Consider the following 19,232-nt stretch of genomic DNA (forward strand, 5'->3'; position numbering starts at 1 on the left):
AGTACTATGCTGACCCTGATGTTCTGACCACAGGCGCCTCCTAATGAATTTGTTGCATGTTCCACCAGCAGATGAATTTGCAGATCTGCTGCAAATTCATTTAATTTCTGTTTTTCATACACCTTTCATTTACTTATGTTGCTGAGCTGAGTTTGTCATTTGTCAGGACTTGTCATAATGTGTTATCAGTGACTTCAAGTAATACTGTAGATTTAATACATTATCATATTTAAAGGGAAGCTGTCATTTGATTCATGGCACCCGATACACGGGCATCGCTGTAATGTTGCAGCCGTGTATGTTTTACTCCAAAGCGCTGCTGAGTTTCAGAATAAATCATCCTTAGAAAAGCCAGCCGGGGACTTCAGTATATGTCTCTGCTGACTAGACCAAGATGCTGGTCCCCAGCAGCTTCTCTCCCTCCCTCTATGTGTATATGGAGAGACCTGTCACTCAAAGAGATCAGGGCGGGTATAAGCCACTAAGGACCTGCCACAAACTAGTTAGTGGAGACTCATAGTCCCCGGATGGCTTATCAAAGTAAGTGCCAGAGTATTTAATAGGAAAACATATATCACTGGAATAACACATCCAGTGTCTGATTCACGCTGCCCGTGGCTTGGGCAGCAAGAATCAAAGAGCAAACAAAATGCCGTCCTTAGGAGTTACATCCAAAATTCACCTTTTTATATATATGTTAGGTCTCATTCACACTTCCATGTTTAAATATGTACGTGCAAAAAATGGTACCGGTGTCATCAGTGATTTATCAGTGTGTTATCAGTGTGTCCATTTTTACCATCAGTGTCATCAGTGTTTTTCACGGATGGATGAAGAAATAAATAAATTAAAAAGCTTCTCCTATAATTTGGAATGTTAAACACGGATGGTACACAGATGGTACACGGATGGCAGATGGATGCTACACAGATGGCACACGGATGGCAGACGGATGCTACACAGATGGCACACGAATATCACACAGATGGCACACGGACAGCACATGGAAGGCACACGGATGCTACACGGACAGCACATGGAAGGCACATGGATGCTACACAGACAGCACACGGATGCTACACGGATGGCACACGGAAGGCACACGGATGGCAAACGGATGCTACACGAACAGCACATGGAAGGCACACGGATGCTACACGGACAGCACACGGATGCTACACGGATGGCACACAGACAGCACATGGAAGGCACACGGATGCTACACGGACAGCACATGGAAGGCACACGGATGCTACACGGACAGCACATGGATGCTACACGGATGGCACACGGACAGCACATGGAAGGCACACAGACAGCACATGGAAGGCACATGGATGCTACACAGATGGCACACAGACGGCATATGGATGGCACACAGACAGCACATGGAAGGCACACGGACGGCACATGGATGCTACACGGATGGCACATAGATGGCACACGGATGGCACATGGAAGGCACATGGGCGGCACACGGGTGCTACACAGATGGCACTGTGACGCCTCTTCTCGGAAGCCCTTTTCTTTACCCTGGGAGATGGGGGACTCGGAGTCGGGTCCTGTGATGGAGAGATGGGGTGCAGCCGTGGCCCGGACCCGCTCCGTGCTCAGGGCCGTCACATTAAAAAGGATGGTGTGGGCTTATCCGGGTTGAGTGGCTGATTTACGACTACGCCACCTGTGGCTCCTGGTGAAGGCCACCAGTGCCGCTGCAGTCCGCTGAGGCATGGTGGTAGGGCGGCCATAGTTGTTACTACTCCCCATAGGTGGAGCAGGGCCTCAGGGCAGAGAGACAGGATGGAGGGGGTAGTAGTAGAGGGGAACGGATGCTGCGTCGTGCGGTGTGGCGCAGAATAAACAGTCCGGAGGCCATAGGGGTGAACTTCCAAGGCTTTACTCACTTTAGAGATGGCAGAAGGAAGGCGACTCCCTGCTCCCCACGGAGTCCTGCGGTCACCAGGGACGGGGGTCCGACAACCTCCGAGTAAGTCCAGCGTTCAATCGGGACCCTACACCAGAGTGTTCCTGAACTACAGACCAAATCCTTTCCTGTCCATGTGTGTGCGAATAGGCCGGGTCTCCCTCTGAGCTCCTCTCAGAACAAGGGTACGGGTGGCAGCTCCGCTCCGTCCGATACCCGGTGGGATCCTCCAGGCCTACCGGGCTTTTCCGACCAGGACGTGGAGTAGCAAGGTCGAGTGTCGGGTGCCGGTACCCCTCTTGCAGCCGGTCTCCGTCTGAATATATCAGTTGGTGAGGACAGGTGGCGTATACCGCTCCGATCCCCGGGGATCCATTTGCTATGGAGCCACACTCTTAAGCTCCGGGCCTTCTTGGTCCTGGTCCTTGACCGGGTCGAGACATTCCTTGTCTACAACCTACCCCTCGTCCCAAGGCCGGGACACGAGGGCTGTGTCCCCATCCGATGCAGGCCCACACAGGATCTGCGCTCCGGGAGGGAGGTCACAGTGCCAAGACTTGACTAGACTGTCAGTCAAAGAACGATCAAAGACCTTAAGACCAAAATGGCTTTTTATTAAATATAAATTGTAAAGTGTAACTAAATTGTAAGTCCTCCACCCTCACCCACTAACTGGTTCCCCTAACTCTTGGTTCACCAGTCTCCCTGTAACCAGGAGGGCAGCACCTAGTGCATACTAGCCCCCTCTGGTGGAGAAATGTGGTGTTGGATGCAAAGGTTGGGTCACGACCATCACACTGTTCTTACCTCAGAGGAGGAACACTACACTCCTTTAAAGAAGTGCAGCATCCCTGTGGCGGTCGAACCCTCAGGGGCGCCACAGCACACAGATGGCACACGGACAGCACATGGAAGGCACACGGATGCTACACGGATGACACACAGGCGGCACACGGATGCTACACAGATGGCACACGGGCAGCACATGGAAGGCACACGGACGGCACATGGATGCTACACGGATGGCACACGGACAGCACATGGACGGCACATGTCTGCTACACGGATGGCACACGGATGGCGCACAGAGAGCACATGGAAGGCACATGGATGCTACATGGATGGCACACAGGCTGCACACGGTTGCTACACAGATGGCATATGGACGGCACTTGGATGGTACACTGATGCTACACTAATGCCATCCGTGTGCTGTATGTGTTTTTTACGGACCCACAGACTTGTATTGGCCCTTTTCATCAGTGTCTTTGTGTGTTTTGCATGTGAAAAACACAGACATGTGAACAGCAGCATAGATAATGAGTATGTGTTCTCCCCGTAAAAAAAACCCGGATACAACACATACTTGCAACACGGACGTTTGAATGAGGCTTTATCATAGATACTTGTTGACGCAGGTTGCCTTTAAAGAAAAAAAGTACAAAAACCTTTTAATCTATGATATATGAGAATCCAGAAACTCTGATAATACAGTGTGTGTTTCTGGCTCAGAACTGCATGATAATCCGTAATCTTTAGTAAACCGGTGAAATGAGCAGAGAAAGCTAATCATGAGATTCCTCTGAATATTGGCTGCCTTCACCAACAAAGACAAAGCTCAGAGTGGACGTAAAGGAAGAGAATGAGACACAGAATCTTCTACTTCTCTCTTCTCTTCTAATCCGCTCTTAGTTTTGTGATAAAAAACTGCATCAAGACAGAATGTGGGAAATGACCTTCAGTCCAGCAGTCAGGAGCCGATATGGTGTGATGTTAGGGCTTTGTTCTAGATTGCCTTCTGGACAATGACGTTTCATAATAATAATAATAATAATAATAATAATAATCCAGGGCATTTGATAATCCAGCAGTTGTCAGGTCCTGTTATTACCCTCTGTATTGTGCCAGTCTGGAGCACACAGTGTTAAATGTGGAATAAGCAATGAGGCATTGAAATTAGCTGCGCTCACGACGCCGCGTGCTCATCCCAAAAGTTTCCAGGCGTTGTTCCTTATAGGAATCGGGATGAGTTGTGAGGCAGCAACACCTCTCAATAGCAGAATAAGCTGCTAGTAATGATGTCAAAGCTCAGAGCTGGTGGAGGTCCACCTCAGCCTCTCAAGGAGACTCACTCCTAACACAATCACACACTGGGAAGCATGAGATGCAGAGCTACTCCACATTGTGATTCAGTCAGGCTGGTCCTTTCCAGAGGCAGGAAAAAGGCTGCGTCCTCTCTCCTCGTCCCTGAATGCCGCTCTCCATTCCTTCCCCATCTGCTGTAAAGTTTGAAACCGGAATGATTTGTCAATTCCAAGGATGATATCGGCAGAGTGGGAGTCAGAGGGATTACAGACGGTGGGGATTGTAATGATAATCTGTGCATCGCTAAAGCTGCTACATCTGTTGGGGCTCATTGATTTCTCAGAAGGTAAAGTCATGATGACCACTTATTCTTCTTTTTCTTCCTCTTCTTTTTCATCTTCCTCACCTTCTTCCTCATCTTCTACCTTTTCTTCTTATTCTTCCTCTTCTTCCTCTCCTTCTCCTTCTTCTTCCTCTTCTTATAATTCTTCTTCTCCTTCTTATTATTCTTATAATTCTTCCTCTCCTTCTACTTCTTCTTCTCCCTATACTTTTCCTTCTTCCTCTCCTTCTTCTTCTTTCTCTTCTCATAATTCTTCTTCTTTCTCTTCTTCTAATTCTTCCTCTCCTTCTTCTTCTTTCTCTTCTTCCTATACTTTTCCTTCTTTCTTTTTTTCCTCTCCTTCTTCTTTCTCTTATTATAATTCTTCTCTTTCTTATAATTCTTTCTCTCCTTCTTCTACTTCTTCCTCTTCTTCCCATACTTTTCCTCATTCCTCTTCTTCCTCTCCTTCTCCTTCTTCTTCATCATCTACTTCTTTTTCTTCCTCTTCTTCTCCCTATTATCCTTCTCCTTTTTCTTCGCCCTCTTCTTTTTCTCCCCCTTGTTCTGCTGTTTTTCTCATCATTTAGCAATTTTGCATTAAATGTAATTATTTAGGATTTTACAAGTTTTAGAATATTGCTATGACATATGAATAATAACTTAACTGTTGGTGAAACATGCGCCAGCGAGCCGGGTACTGTGCCAAGCTAACGATAATTGCTAATGTTAATTGGGACTTGTATTGCAGATGTCTTGTATGTTGACTTTGTTAATTAGCTTAGAATTATGCAATCTGCGTCATGTTAGGATTACTGCATAGTGTAGATTTGGATCATTTATTCCACATACACAGATGTAGCAGAGCTGAGTTTGTCTCATATGTGTCTCTTTTTGTATTGTGTTTTGTTGGGCTTACATGCAGTCCTGTGTAAATCTGCATGATTTTAGTCCTGTTATGTATGCACAGAGCTAAGTTTGTCATTTATTATCTTATTGATTAAAGGAGGTACAGTCCCCAAAAGTTACATTATAGTCATTTTTGTAAGCCTACTAAGATGCAGAAGAGTTCAACTTGCATAATGAAATCCTAAGTTAAATGACTAGTGCTTTCTGCAGTCCTATGCAAGATGTTTTCTGCAGTCCTATACAACCAAGTATCAAGTCCCTGTTATTGACAAACTAAGCCCTTCTACATGTATCAAAAAGATCTAAATCGAAACCTCTAAACAAACATCTGAGTAAGTTTTCCTGCTGCACATCTGTACCGATGACGCGAGAGCTGCTCGGTGTATGGTGGTGCTGCATTGAGGATACTGTACGCCTTGTAATTTCCAGATAACTACGCTGAGATTGCTGCTTTTCTTGATAAAGGATGCTCTTATTACTTTTTCCAGAAATAGACCGATTGCAGTCGCCCTCCGCTAAGACTTGATACCAGTTGTCACCTCGTATTAAAGATCATATTCGAAATTTAATTGCAAAATCTTGCTGTTTGCTCTTTGCAGAGGTGGAATTATAAGAAAATATTATGTCTCATGGTAAAGTATACGTGAAAGAACACGGCGTGTAGGGTAAACTCAGGATAAATATTTAATGATGTTTCCATGTAATAAATTGACACACGAGTGGTTATTACATGCGCAGTCAAAAAACGTTTTATCAGTATTGTTGCTATTGATTATAATCCTATAAAGCCATACAAGGATCTATACTTTTATCCAGTGGGCTAGAGACAGGTATTGGGTGTAACTTTGTCAAATATTACTCAACCTGATCCTGATTCCATATCCGACTGCTGGGCTTGTAGGGGGAGAGGATTGCTATTCCTGGGGGACATCCTCATAGGGGTAAATCGATCCCGCCTGGTACCAGGCAGCAGGGTTTTCACAATGATCCAAACCCCATAACCAATCATTAATCCTTAGCATTATTGCTGTTGGATGGACAGTCGATCATCTCACAGTGATCGGATCTGATTTCTTCTGTAACATCACCGTTTGGCTCGGCTGGGGATTCATTAAACATATGCGAATTTAAAGGGGTTGTCCACTTCTTGAACTAATTGTTTGGCCCCGATAAAATAAAAAACCTATACTCACCTTCTGTGCCAGCGCCATTCCAGCGATGTTGGCACTCGCGGTCCCGGGGCTCCGGTGCGGTGGAATGATACATGACGCCGGCGCCCAATCAGTGCTGGTGTCACTGTCTGCCGCCTATATACGGATTGATCATGAAAGGGAAGTCCGAGATCAGCTGCAGCCCGGACTTCCTCTTCTTGTTCAATCCGTACGTAGGTGGAGACAGTGACGCCGGCGGTGATTGGGCCTCGGGGTCACGTATCACAACAGCACGAGAGCCCTGGGACCACGAGTACCGACACTGCTGGAACGGCGCCAGCACAGGAGGTGAATAGAAGCTTTTTTATTTTATTGGGACCAAACAATTAGTTCAAGAAGGGGTTGTCCTATTAGTGGACAACCCCTTTAATATTTATATATCAGATAATTGCATCATCCAACATTATCAGCTGCAAGTCTCCAACAAACTATACAAAGTAACTTAAGAGCAATTGTGCCCCTACCCCCATGATGATTTAGGTGACGTCCTACTCCACCTTCTCTGTGTCCTAGTCTAGAATACTGGTCAACTGCCGAAATAGAAAGCAGATGACTTTTGTGGATGTCCATTACCTGGACAGCTTTAAACGAACTTTACAGTCCTCATACATAACTTCATGTGAACATAGTCTAAAACAGAAAATTGTCCCAGCATTGGGACAGAATATTATCCTAAGGGTAAGTGCACATAATGGGCCTGATTCATCAAGACTAGAGGTGCACTCCTCTTCATGAATCTAGTGTGTATGACGAGTGATGTGCACCTCCGTGCTCCATGCCAGAAATTTCACTCCAGTCAGTGACAGGAGTGGGATTTCTGGTGTAGTGGATGCCACAGTTTGTCATGAATTAGACAGGCTGTGGCTGTGGCCAGTCCCACCGTGCCCCTGATCCCACCCCCTTCCCTCCCAAGTTCTGCCAATTTTGTTAGAGCTAGGAGAAACTGGCGTGAAAACACCAAAAGTTGCAAAATTTTGCAGGGTGCTGCTGAAATACTTATCAGCTTTTATCGGTAGAAAAGATATAGGGCCTGATTCTTTAAAATGTTAAACTGAATTCTGCCAATGATTTTGTGCACCTCGGAAACTGTGAAAAAATATTGCGACATTTGGAGTTTACACACCAGCCTTGGACAGCTATGCCAGTATAGACGTAGCCTGGGTGGGACATGGTCGGGTTGGGGTGTGGCTATAACAGCACATCAAATTCTTTAAAAGTTACCCCAAAGTGGTGTAACTTAATCCAGAAATGTATTCCAGTCCCTGATTGGAGTAAGTTTCTGGCGGCGGCGCACACTAGTTAACAGATGCGCCTAATTCATTAACTGGCTTGCATTGCCTAATGAATTAGTGCTCCAGCGAGCCTCTTCTTTAGGGCTCGCTCACACTGGCGTATAAGATGGCTGAGTGCTTTCTAATGTTTTATTGGATAACACTCAGCCTAATGTTATACGATGGGGCGGTGCTGATCTGCGATTTTTTTATTTTTTCTCATGAGAAAACAGTGGCAGTATCCAATAATTGGATCAAGTACACCCAAACAAGTCTATGGGTGCGTCTGAAACATCGGACTGCACTCGGATGTCATCTGAGTGCTGTCCGATGTACATGCACAGAGACAATAGAGAACATGGAGAAATTAAGTTCTCAGTCTTCTCCACACCTTTGATGTGATTCTCAGATAATTGCAGAACAGTAAGATGACACTCGGATCAAACTCTGACAGAATTTGAGCTGAGTGTCATTAGCATAATGGGCCCATTTCTCTTGCATGAGAGAATTGACGGCCATGGGACCCCGGCCTTAAAGGGAACCTGCCGCCTGGTTATTGCTACCTGATCTGAGAACAGCATGATGTAGGAAAAGAGACCCTGATTCCAGCAATGTATCAATTAGTTTTCTGGGTACAGCAGTTGTGACACAATCAGAGTTTTTAGATGTAACATGTAGCAGAGCTCTGAAAATTAACCTGGCCCACATCACATCTTTCTGTGTACATTGTATAATGACAGCTGCTTACCAGAGGAGGGGGCTTGGTCAGACCAGAATGCACTGGAGCTGTAGTCCTGTAGTGTTAATCTCCTGCTGATAGAACACTCATTGTATTGAAATAATAGCACACAGCCTAATAAATGACACATCGCTGAAATCAGTGTCTTAGTTGCTACATCATGCTCACCTCAGATTAAATAGCAAAAACTTGCTGACAGATTCCCTTTTAGGGTATGTGCACATGTTGAATACTTGATTGCAAAAATTTCTGCAAAATTTCTGCATCTATTAGCTGGAAAACACGTTGCATTTTTGCTATGATTTTGCCTAGTTTTTGCTGCATTTTTTGCCTGCACAGAAAAAAAATACACAGAGACTTGACATGCGGAAGATTATTTTCTGCATCAAATCTTCAAGTCAAAAATACTCAATGTGTGCATGACACTTTACGTTTCACATTCAAATCCGCGCAAAAAAAAAAGTGTCAAAAATGCATCAAATCTGCAATGTGTGCACACAGCCTAAGACTGGCATACACAATGCCCTGTTAATCTTAATGAATCAGCACCAAAGAGTACAAAACTAAGCCCTCATTCAGTAAAGTGTTTACACCAGAGAAAATACTTTAAAAAGTTACAAAATTTCTGTGCGACGTGAAGTTGCGCAACCATTTTGCAACTTTTGCCATTTCCAGTGTCAGTTTTCCACAATGGGTTGAAGCTAGCTTGGGACAAGTTGTGATGCCCATTCGTCTAATTCATGATGTGCTATAGCATATATTACACCACAAAACTTACTCTAGTCCTGGACTGGAGTAAGATCTGTAGCGAGGCGCACATAGAGGCACATTTCACTTTTAAGACGCAACTGATCCATTAGGAGGTGCACGCCTCTTAACAAATGAGGTGCCTCTGACTCCAACACGCCACCTCATCAAGACCGACATGAACAATGTTCCAACTCTAGCAAACCTAGCGTATACATTGTAAAATGAAACATCCTGCATTTTTCTTTATTTTTTATAAAAATGTCTGTTTGCATTTATTTAACAGAAACATTCTGAAGATATTTTGTCTGGATCTTGCATGTATGTGGCAGCAGAGGTCTGAGACTTGCTGCCAAGGTGAACAAAACCTGTGAGCTGCCACCTAAGTGATCTTCACTAGAGATGAGCGTTGTTCTACTCGAACTGTTCGCCAATCTCAAATTCGAGCTGTTTTGGGCGGTGTTCGAGCCGTTCGGCGAACACGAACAATTTGAGAAAAATTCGGCTGTTCGAGGTTATGTTCGATAACTGTTCGTGCACCAAAATCATAACTGGATTTTTTCTCAGTAATGATGAAAATTAATGTTAATACACAGTTTGAGTGTACAGCGGGGTGGGGGGAGGGGCAGGGGATGGATCTCTGCAGGAACAATGAAGATCTCCATTTTTTTTACTCTTTCCCGCATTTGCAGTGGGGAGGTGCAATCTGTCAGCCTATCAGCAGCGCACACACGGAGCGAAGTGCTTTTTTTCACACAAGCAAGGGCATGTGTGATTGGCAGTGTATGTCACATGTCCTTGCCCTATAAGACCAAGCCATTTTCCCCGTCGCCACCATTTTCTCACTGCTGCAGCTGCGTGTTAGACGGCACCGCTGTTGCTGTGTGCGCTATACCTTGTTAATTTCAAGCCAATTTTCGCACAAACATACAGATAGCTTGGGAGTAGGGAATAGTTGTGATTGCAGTCCTTTTAAGGACTAGGTTACAGCATTTCCTACGACTTTTATCAAGCAGGTCTGTGCTCTTAAATAGATAGATTGTGGGAGTAAAGACTAATTGTAATTGGAGTCCTTTTCAGGACTAGGTTACATCAGTTCCTATCAGTTTTTGCCAGGCAGGTCTGTGCCAGTGCTGTGCAAGTTTTTTTCACAGCATTTGGCTGAATCTAGCAAAGCTAATCCTTTTTGGCCTATTGCAGAGTGTGTTAGTCAGTGGAGTAGCCTATCTGTGTTGCAAGATATAACACCTGTGTATAGAATACCAATTTTTTTACTGCACCTAGTGAAGTAAAATCTTTTGGGCATAGCATCATTCTATTAGTCCATCTATACTGACCTCCATCAGGTTGCAAACTGAATATAATTTTTTTCTGCATCTAGCTCTGAAAAAATATTTGGGCTTCTAGCAGTGTGTGGGACTTGTTCTATTAGTCCTTCTATACTGACCTCCAGCAGGTTGCAAATTGAATATAATTTTTTTCTGCATCTAGCTCTGAAAAAATATTGGGCTCCTAGCTGTGTGTGGGACTTGTTCTATTAATCCATCTATACTGACCTCCATCAGGTTGCAAATTAAAAATAATTTTTTTCTGCATCTAGCTCTGAAAAAATATTTGGGCTTCTAGCAGTGTGTGGGACTTGGTCTATTAGTCCATCTATACTGACCTCCATCAGGTTGCAAATTAAAAATAATTTTTTTCTTCATTTATCTCTGAAAAAATATTTGGGCTTCTAGCAGCATGTGGGACTTGTTCTATTAGTCCATCTATACTGACCTCCATCAGGTTGCAAATTAAAAATAATTTTTTTCTGCATCTAGCTCTGAAAAAATATTTGGGCTTCTAGCAGTGTGTGGGACTTGGTCTATTAGTCCATCTATACTGACCTCCATCAGGTTGCAAATTAAAAATAATTTTTTCTGCATCTAGCTCTGAAAAAATATTTGGGCATCTAGCAGTGTGTGGGACTTGGTCTATTAGTCCATCTATACTGACCTCCATCAGGTTGCAAATTAAAAATAATTTTTTTCTTCATTTAGCTCTGAAAAAATATTTGGGCTTCTAGCAGTGTGTGGGACTTGTTCTATTAGTCCTTCTATACTGACCTCCAGCAGGTTGCAAATTGAATATAATTTTTTTCTGCATCTAGCTCTGAAAAAATATTTGGGCTTCTAGCGGTGTGTGGGACTTGGTCTATTAGTCCATCTATACTGACCTCCATCAGGTTGCAAATTAAAAATAATTTTTTTCTTCATTTATCTCTGAAAAAATATTTGGGCTTCTAGCAGCGTGTGGGACTTGTTCTATTAGTCCATCTATACTGACCTCCATCAGGTTGCAAATTAAAAATAATTTTTTTCTGCATCTAGCTCTGAAAAAATATTTGGGCTTCTAGCAGTGTGTGGGACTTGGTCTATTAGTCCATCTATACTGACCTCCATCAGGTTGCAAATTAAAAATAATTTTTTTCTGCATCTAGCTCTGAAAAAATATTTGGGCTTCTAGTAGTGTGTGAGACTTGGTCTATTAGTCCATCTATACTGACCTCCCTCAGGTTGCAAATTGAATAAAAAAATTTTCTGCATCTAGCTCTGAAAAAATATTTGGGCTTCTAGCGGTGTGTGGGACTTGGTCTATTAGTCCATCTATACTGACCTCCATCAGGTTGCAAATTAAAAATATTTTTTTCTGCATCTAGCTCTGAAAAAATATTTGGGCTTCTAACAGTGTGTGGGACTTGGTCTATTAGTCCATCTATACTGACCTCCATCAGGTTGCAAATTGAATAAAAAAAATTTCTGCATCTAGCTCTGAAAAAATATTTGGGCTTCTAGCGGTGTGTGGGACTTGGTCTATTAGTCCATCTATACTGACCTCCATCAGGTTGCAAATTAAAAATAATTTTTTTCTGCATCTAGCTCTGAAAAAATATTTGGGCTTCTAGCAGTGTGTGGGACTTGGTCTATTAGTCCATCTATACTGACCTCCATCAGGTTGCAAATTAAAAATAATTTTTTTCTTCATTTAGCTCTGAAAAAATATTTGGGCTTCTAGCAGTGTGTGGGACTTGTTCTATTAGTCCTTCTATACTGACCTCCAGCAGGTTGCAAATTGAATATAATTTTTTTCTGCATCTAGCTCTGAAAAAATATTTGGGCTTCTAGCGGTGTGTGGGACTTGGTCTATTAGTCCATCTATACTGACCTCCATCAGGTTGCAAATTAAAAATAATTTTTTTCTGCATCTAGCTCTGAAAAAATATTTGGGCTTCTAGCAGTGTGTGGGACTTGGTCTATTAGTCCATCTATACTGACCTCCATCAGGTTGCAAATTAAAAATATTTTTTTTTTGCATCTAGCTCTGAAAAAATATTTGGGCTTCTAGCAGTGTGTGGGACTTGGTCTATTAGTCCATCTATACTGACCTCCATCAGGTTGCAAATTGAATAAAAAAATTTTCTGCATCTAGCTCTGAAAAAATATTTGGGCTTCTAGCGGTGTGTGGGACTTGGTCTATTAGTCCATCTATACTGACCTCCATCAGGTTGCAAATTAAAAATAATTTTTTTCTGCATCTAGCTCTGAAAAAATATTTGGGCTTCTAGCAGTGTGTGGGACTTGGTCTATTAGTCCATCTATACTGACCTCCATCAGGTTGCAAATTAAAAATAATTTTTTTCTTCATTTAGCTCTGAAAAAATATTTGGGCTTCTAGCAGTGTGTGGGACTTGTTCTATTAGTCCTTCTATACTGACCTCCAGCAGGTTGCAAATTGAATATAATTTTTTTCTGCATCTAGCTCTGAAAAAATATTTGGGCTTCTAGCGGTGTGTGGGACTTGGTCTATTAGTCCATCTATACTGACCTCCATCAGGTTGCAAATTAAAAATATTTTTTTTCTGCATCTAGCTCTGAAAAAATATTTGGGCTTCTAGCAGTGTGTGGGACTTGGTCTATTAGTCCATCTATACTGACCTCCATCAGGTTGCAAATTGAATAAAAAAAATTTCTGCATCTAGCTCTGAAAAAATATTTGGGCTTCTAGCGGTGTGTGGGACTTGGTCTATTAGTCCATCTATACTGACCTCCATCAGGTTGCAAATTAAAAATAATTTTTTTCTGCATCTATCCCAGCCAATAGTTTTGGCCTAATACCACAGTTTGGCCACTCAGCTCTGCTCGGTTACCATCCATTGTTTTTTTGTGCAAACAACTCCAGAGTTGTGAATTAGTTAACCACCAAAATGAGTGGAAAAAGGCCTGCTGCTGGTGGAAAGGGGAATAGGCGTGTTGGGAAGGGGAAAAAAGGTTGTGTCCGTGGGGTAGGTGCAGAAGAAAGACCATCTTCCAGCCAAACTAAAATGTCTACTTCTTTTAGCGGACAATGTGATAAGATCCCTTTCTTACGGCCACGCCAATCGCTACAAATTCCAATTGAGGCACAAAAACAGCAGGTGCTTCAACGGATATCAAGTGCTCCTTTAAGTGGGCTCTCCTCCACATCAACTTCAACATCACAAATACTCCAGTCCTCAAAGGTGTCACCCAAATCGCACTTGCTTCCTCACAGCTCCCAAATCTCCAGCTGCCCGTCTGAGTATGAGGTAGAACAGATGGTTGAGTCTGCAGAGCTGTTTACTCATACTATAGCCTGGGAATCAGAGGTCGACTCCAGCGCTTCTGTGAATCCAGACGAGGAAATGATCTGCACTGATGCCCAGAATCTTTATGAGTCGGATCCAGGACCAGACGCAGAAGGTTCTGACCATAATGTAGACCCTCATTCCCAAACTGTAACTCCTGTTGGTGGAGACAATGAGGAAGACGATGATAAGACTCAAATACCTGATTGGAGCGACAACTTTAGTTTTTTGTCAGGGCAGGAACAGGTTGGCTCTGAGGACGACGGGTGTGATAACGCACAGGGTGATGATGATGAGGTCGGAGATCCCACTTACTGTCAACCCACAGTCAGCCAAGAGATGAGGTCAGCAGAGGAGGTGGAGGAAGATGCTAGTGACGACGAGGTCAGGTTGCGCCTTCCTGGACAGAGACGTAGTACTGGAAGCACGTCAACAACTGCATCCTCAAACACAACTCTGCCTCTCACAAGTTGTGGTGGCTCTTCAGGTCGCATGGGTGCTAAGCCTTGCATAGCCTGGGCATTTTTTCAGATCGATAAAGATGACCCAACTCGTGTTATCTGTAACATTTGTCAGCAAAAGCTAAGTAGAGGCCAAAAAATACATAGTTTGAGTACTTCATGCATGAACCGGCACATGGACATGAAGCATAAGTTGCAGTGGGAAGCTCAGTGTGCTACAATGCGGCCTAGCCGGCCGGGCCAACCACCGTCTGCCATATCTTGTGCATCCGCGGCCTCTTCATCCTCTGTGACTGGGGGGACAGCAGTCACACCTGTTTTGGGGCGCAGACCTGCCACCTCTTTACCCGCAACAGCCAGCGTGATTGGCAGGTCATCATTTTCTTTGGAGGTGGTAACACCAGCTGGTCTTGAGCGCTGTCCGACATCGATAGCACCACCTTTGTATCAAGGCAACCTAACATGTCCGCCTGCATCTTCCTCACAGACCGGCAGTTTGCCGGGGACACCCTTATCAACCCCGTCTAAGCACAATAGCCAGCCCTCGGTCCCTCAGATGTGGACAAGTAAAAGACCATTTCCTCCTAGCCATGAGAAAGCTAAGAGGTTGAATTTCACCATCTGCAAGCTCTTGGCTACAGAAATGCTGCCTTTCCGCCTGGTGGACACAGAGGATTTTCGAGACCTTATGTCCGTCGCAGTGCCCCAGTACCAGATGCCCAGTCGGCACTACTTCTCAAAGAAAGGTGTGCCTGCGCTCCACCAGCATGTCGCACACAACATCACCGCTTCTTTGAGAAACTCTGTGTGTGACAGGGTGCATTTCACCACAGACACTTGGACGAGTAGGCATGGACAGGGGCGTTACATGTCGCTGACTGGGCACTGGGTAACTATGGTGACAGCAGGACAAGGGGCTGCTGTCCAAGTCTTGCCGTCCCCACGAGTTGTGTGTCAATCCTCTTTATGTCAAAGTTCCTCCACTGCTTCTGCCTCCTCAACCTCCTCTCGGTCTTCCACCTGCACCCAAAGCCTGTCTGGTCATGCCACAAGCTTTCTAACTGCGCAGAAGGGATCCTGCACACCTCCTTACTATGCTGGCAGTAGGGCTCAACGTCATCAGGCGGTTTTTACATTGAAATGTCTGGGAAATGTGAGTCACACAGCTGAGGAGTTGTGGTCAGCTCTGGAGAACCAATTTCATGAATGGTTGTCTCCACTGGACCTGAAACCAGTGAAGGCCGTGTGCGACAATGCTGCAAACCTGGGTGCGGCCCTTCGCCGGGGCAATGTCACACACGTGCCTTGTATGGCTCACGTGTTGAACCTGGTTGTCCAGCAATTTTTAGCCCACTATCCCAGACTAGATGGCCTTCTGCAGAGGGCACGGTCGCTGTGTGCTCACTTCCGCCGTTCGCATCCCGCAGCTCAGCGACTTACATCTCTACAGAAGTCGTTGGGCCTGCCACTTCACCGGCTAAAATGCGATGTGCCTACCCGGTGGAATTCAACTCTGCACATGTTGCAGCGACTGTGGCAGCACCGACAAGCCCTGGTGCAATACGTTCTGACGTATAGCCTGGGCCAACGAGATTCAGAGGTGGGGCAAATCACGCTGGAGGAGTGGTCTCAGATCAGGGACCTATGCACCCTTCTGCACAGTTTTGAAATGGCGACGAAGATGTTTAGTGCTGACGATGCCATTATCAGCATGACTATTCCGGTGATTTACATGCTGGAGCACATGTTAAACAGAATTCGGAGTCAGGTGGTGGCACAAGAGGAGGTGGAGGAAGTAGAGGAGGAGGAGTTGTATGCGGAAGGGCTAACATCTGCAAGGTCCAGACGGTCGGCAGCACCAAGGCGGCAGGCATGTGAGGGTGGGGGAGATGATTTTACCAGGGCGCATGGTAGCAGCCAAACTAGTGAGGAAGGTGCAGGAGCCCAGGAAGAAGTGGAGGACGAACTGATGGAAGACTCATCAGTTGAGGGAGACCTTGATCACATTTCTGTTGTGCGAGGTTGGGGGGAGAGGACAGAGGAAGGAAGCATGATTGTTACCTCGCCACCAACACAACAGGGACTTGGTGCTCCTGGATGCGCAACACACATGAGTGCCTTCTTGCTGCACTACCTGCAACATGACCCTCGAATTGTGAGAATTAGAAATAATCCTGACTACTGGGTTGCCACACTGTTAGATCCCCGGTACAAAAGTAAATTTGCAGAAATTATTCCTGCCATAGAAAGGGATGCACGCATGCAGGAGTATCAGCAGAGACTGTTGCAGAATCTTACATGTGCTTTTCCACAAAATACCAGTGGTGCACGTAGTGAATCTCACAGTTCCAACTTGCCAACCGTGGGACCGTCAAGTGTTCAGCACTCAAACCGTAACAGAACCACAGTATCTGCTGGTAACATCAATTTTGCGGAATCATTTCACCACTTTTTTAGCCCATCCTTTGCAAGGCCACAGGAGACAAGAAGTCTGACACATAGTCAACGCCTAGAGACGATGGTACAGGAGTATCTCCAAGTAAACATTGAAGCCACGACTGTGTCACTGGACCCTTGCTCTTTTTGGGCTTCCAATCTGGATAAATGGCCGGAGCTAGCCACTTACGCCTTGGAGATCTTGTCATGCCCCGCAGCCAGCGTTCTGTCTGAACGTGTGTTCAGCGCTGCTGGTGGTGTGCTGACAGATAAGCGCACGCGGCTCTCCACTGATAATGTAGACAGACTCACGTTCATAAAGATGAACAAATCATGGATCCGAAACGACTTTTCTACCCCTGTGTCATCCTGGGGAGAGTAAAAGCTTGATGATTGGTTAAAATCACCCTACCAACCGTTTTAAGCTTTCAAATTACTAATCATGTTTATCTGTATCTTGACTGGAAAATAATTTGGGCTTTGTAGCAGTGTGCAGCACTGATCCTATTAGGCCATCTATAATAAGCTTCACCAGATTTAAAATTAAAAATAATTTTTAGCTGCATCTAGCCCGGAAAATAATTTTGGGGCTCCGAGATGCGCAAGACACATAAGTGCCTTCTTGCTGCACTACCTGCAGCATGACCCTCATATTGTCAGAATTCGAAGTAATCATGACTACTGGGTTGCCACACTCTTAGATCCCCCAAACTTTTCGATCAACCTTTTCATTTTAATAAAGACCAAAAAAATGGTCATTTTTGAAATTATAAGCATTAGCAGGTTGTTAGAAACTGAAATCAAACAGTTTTCAACTCAAAACTTTATTCTAGGTGATGTTACATTTTCACATAGGACCCCTTGTTCGAAAGGAGCTTCTGAACTCTCTCGTCCATTGAATTTGTCAGGTTTTGGATGGTTTCTGCTTCAATTGTTTTGCATGAGGACAGAATACCCTCCCAGAGCTGTTGCTTAGATGTGAACTGCCTCCCGCCATCATAGACACTCCTTTTAATGATGCTCCAAAGGTTCTGAATGGGGTAGAGGTCAGGGGAGCATGGGGGTCACACCATAAGTTTGTCCCCTTTTATGCCCATATCAGCCAGAGATGCAGATGTTTTATGTGCAGCATGAGATGGTGCATTATCATGCAGAAAAATGATCTTGCTGTGAAATACACGGTTCTTCTTCTTGAACCATGGCAGGAAGTGCTGTTTGAGAAAATCCACATACATTATGGAGTTCATCTTTAGCGCCTTCAGGGATCCTAAAGGGGCCGACAATCTCTCTCCCCATGATTCCAGCCCAAAACATTACTCCACCTCCTCCTTGTTGGCGCTGTAGCCGTGTTTGCGTGGGGTGTCCATCAACCAGCCATCCTCCACTCCATTCATCTGGACCATCGAGCGCTGCACGGCACTCATCCGTGAACAAAACAGTTTTGAAATCAGTCTTCATGTAATGTTTGGCCCACTGGAGCCGTTTCTGCTTGTGTGAAGTGGATAGAGGAGGTCGACAGGATGGCGTATGCACAGCTGCAAACCTCTGAAGGACCCTGCATCTTGTTGTTCGGGGGACGTTGGAGGCACAAGCAGCTTCAAAAACTTGTCTGCTGCTATGACAAGGCTTTTTTGCCGCTGCTCTTTCAACCTGACGTAATTGCCTGTAGGAAAGAGTCCTCAATTTGCCCTTATCAGCACGCACACGTGTGTACTGTGAATCAGCTACATACTTCTTGATTGCCAAGACACTTCATCCTGATCATCGCACAATGTTGATTGTAGTCATGCCTTGACCTAAACACTCCACAATTTGTTGCTTCTCAGCAGCCGACACATCCTTTTTCTTTCCCATTTTGGCAGAAAATGTAGGCTGCTTAATAATGTGAGAGAGCCTTCTTAAGTAGTCTTGCCTTTCATTGGACACACCTGCCAAACTAATTAGCACAGGTGTCTGCAATTGCTTACAGTGATATAAAGAGCCCTGACACACATCACCATCAATGAGTTTAACTGACAAACAAACAAATTCTTCCCTTATCACTCCTAAACACTTTTTGCATAATAATTTGGAACGCGGTGTACATGTGCTTTTCCACAAAACACCAGTGGTTCACGTAGTGAATCTCACAGTTCTAACTTGCCAACCGTGGTCTGTATGGAATTGTTCAATAAAGGGCCCAAAATTAAGATAACATAGATGGGAGAGGTCTCTATGAATAGGAATTCCTAAGTATTTGATACCCTGTGAGGGCCAGGCAAAGGGAAAGTTGGACTGGATGGAATCCTATATGGATTTAGGGAGGGAGACATCGAGGGCCTCAGACTTCGCTGCATTGATTTTAAAATTTTACCATGTAACAAAGTGATCTATTTCAGCCATAACAGCAGGGATGGATATATGTGATTGAGTGATATATACTAGGACATCATCAGCAAATAGAGAGCACTTGTACTCGGTGCCTCCCACCTCAATCCACCTAATA

At 44.6% G+C, this 19,232-nt stretch overlaps 1 protein-coding gene across 3 annotated transcripts in view; it reads left to right on the plus strand.

Annotated features, from left to right (window-relative positions):
• KCNIP4 (potassium voltage-gated channel interacting protein 4) overlaps positions 1 to 19,232 on the plus strand; it is a 929,844-nt gene that overhangs the window by 381,484 nt on the left and 529,128 nt on the right. For 2 of the 3 annotated variants that reach the window (XR_012250673.1, XM_073646862.1), the window contains exon 1: positions 3,918 to 4,355. The exons of the other annotated variant lie outside the window; for it this stretch is intronic. Coding sequence is in view for 1 of the 2 variants with exons in the window: in XM_073646862.1 (XP_073502963.1) it covers positions 4,244 to 4,355 (112 nt within the window). In the remaining variant the exon portion in view is untranslated. Of the gene's footprint in view, positions 1 to 3,917; positions 4,356 to 19,232 lie in introns of those variants that run through there. 3 annotated transcript variants of the gene reach the window in all.

The sequence above is a fragment of the Phyllobates terribilis genome, unplaced genomic scaffold, assembly GCF_046119375.1.
Source record: "Phyllobates terribilis strain yellow unplaced genomic scaffold, ASM4611937v1 Scaffold_1__5_contigs__length_1240528914, whole genome shotgun sequence".
In the NCBI taxonomy this organism is placed as follows: Eukaryota; Metazoa; Chordata; class Amphibia; order Anura; family Dendrobatidae; genus Phyllobates; species Phyllobates terribilis.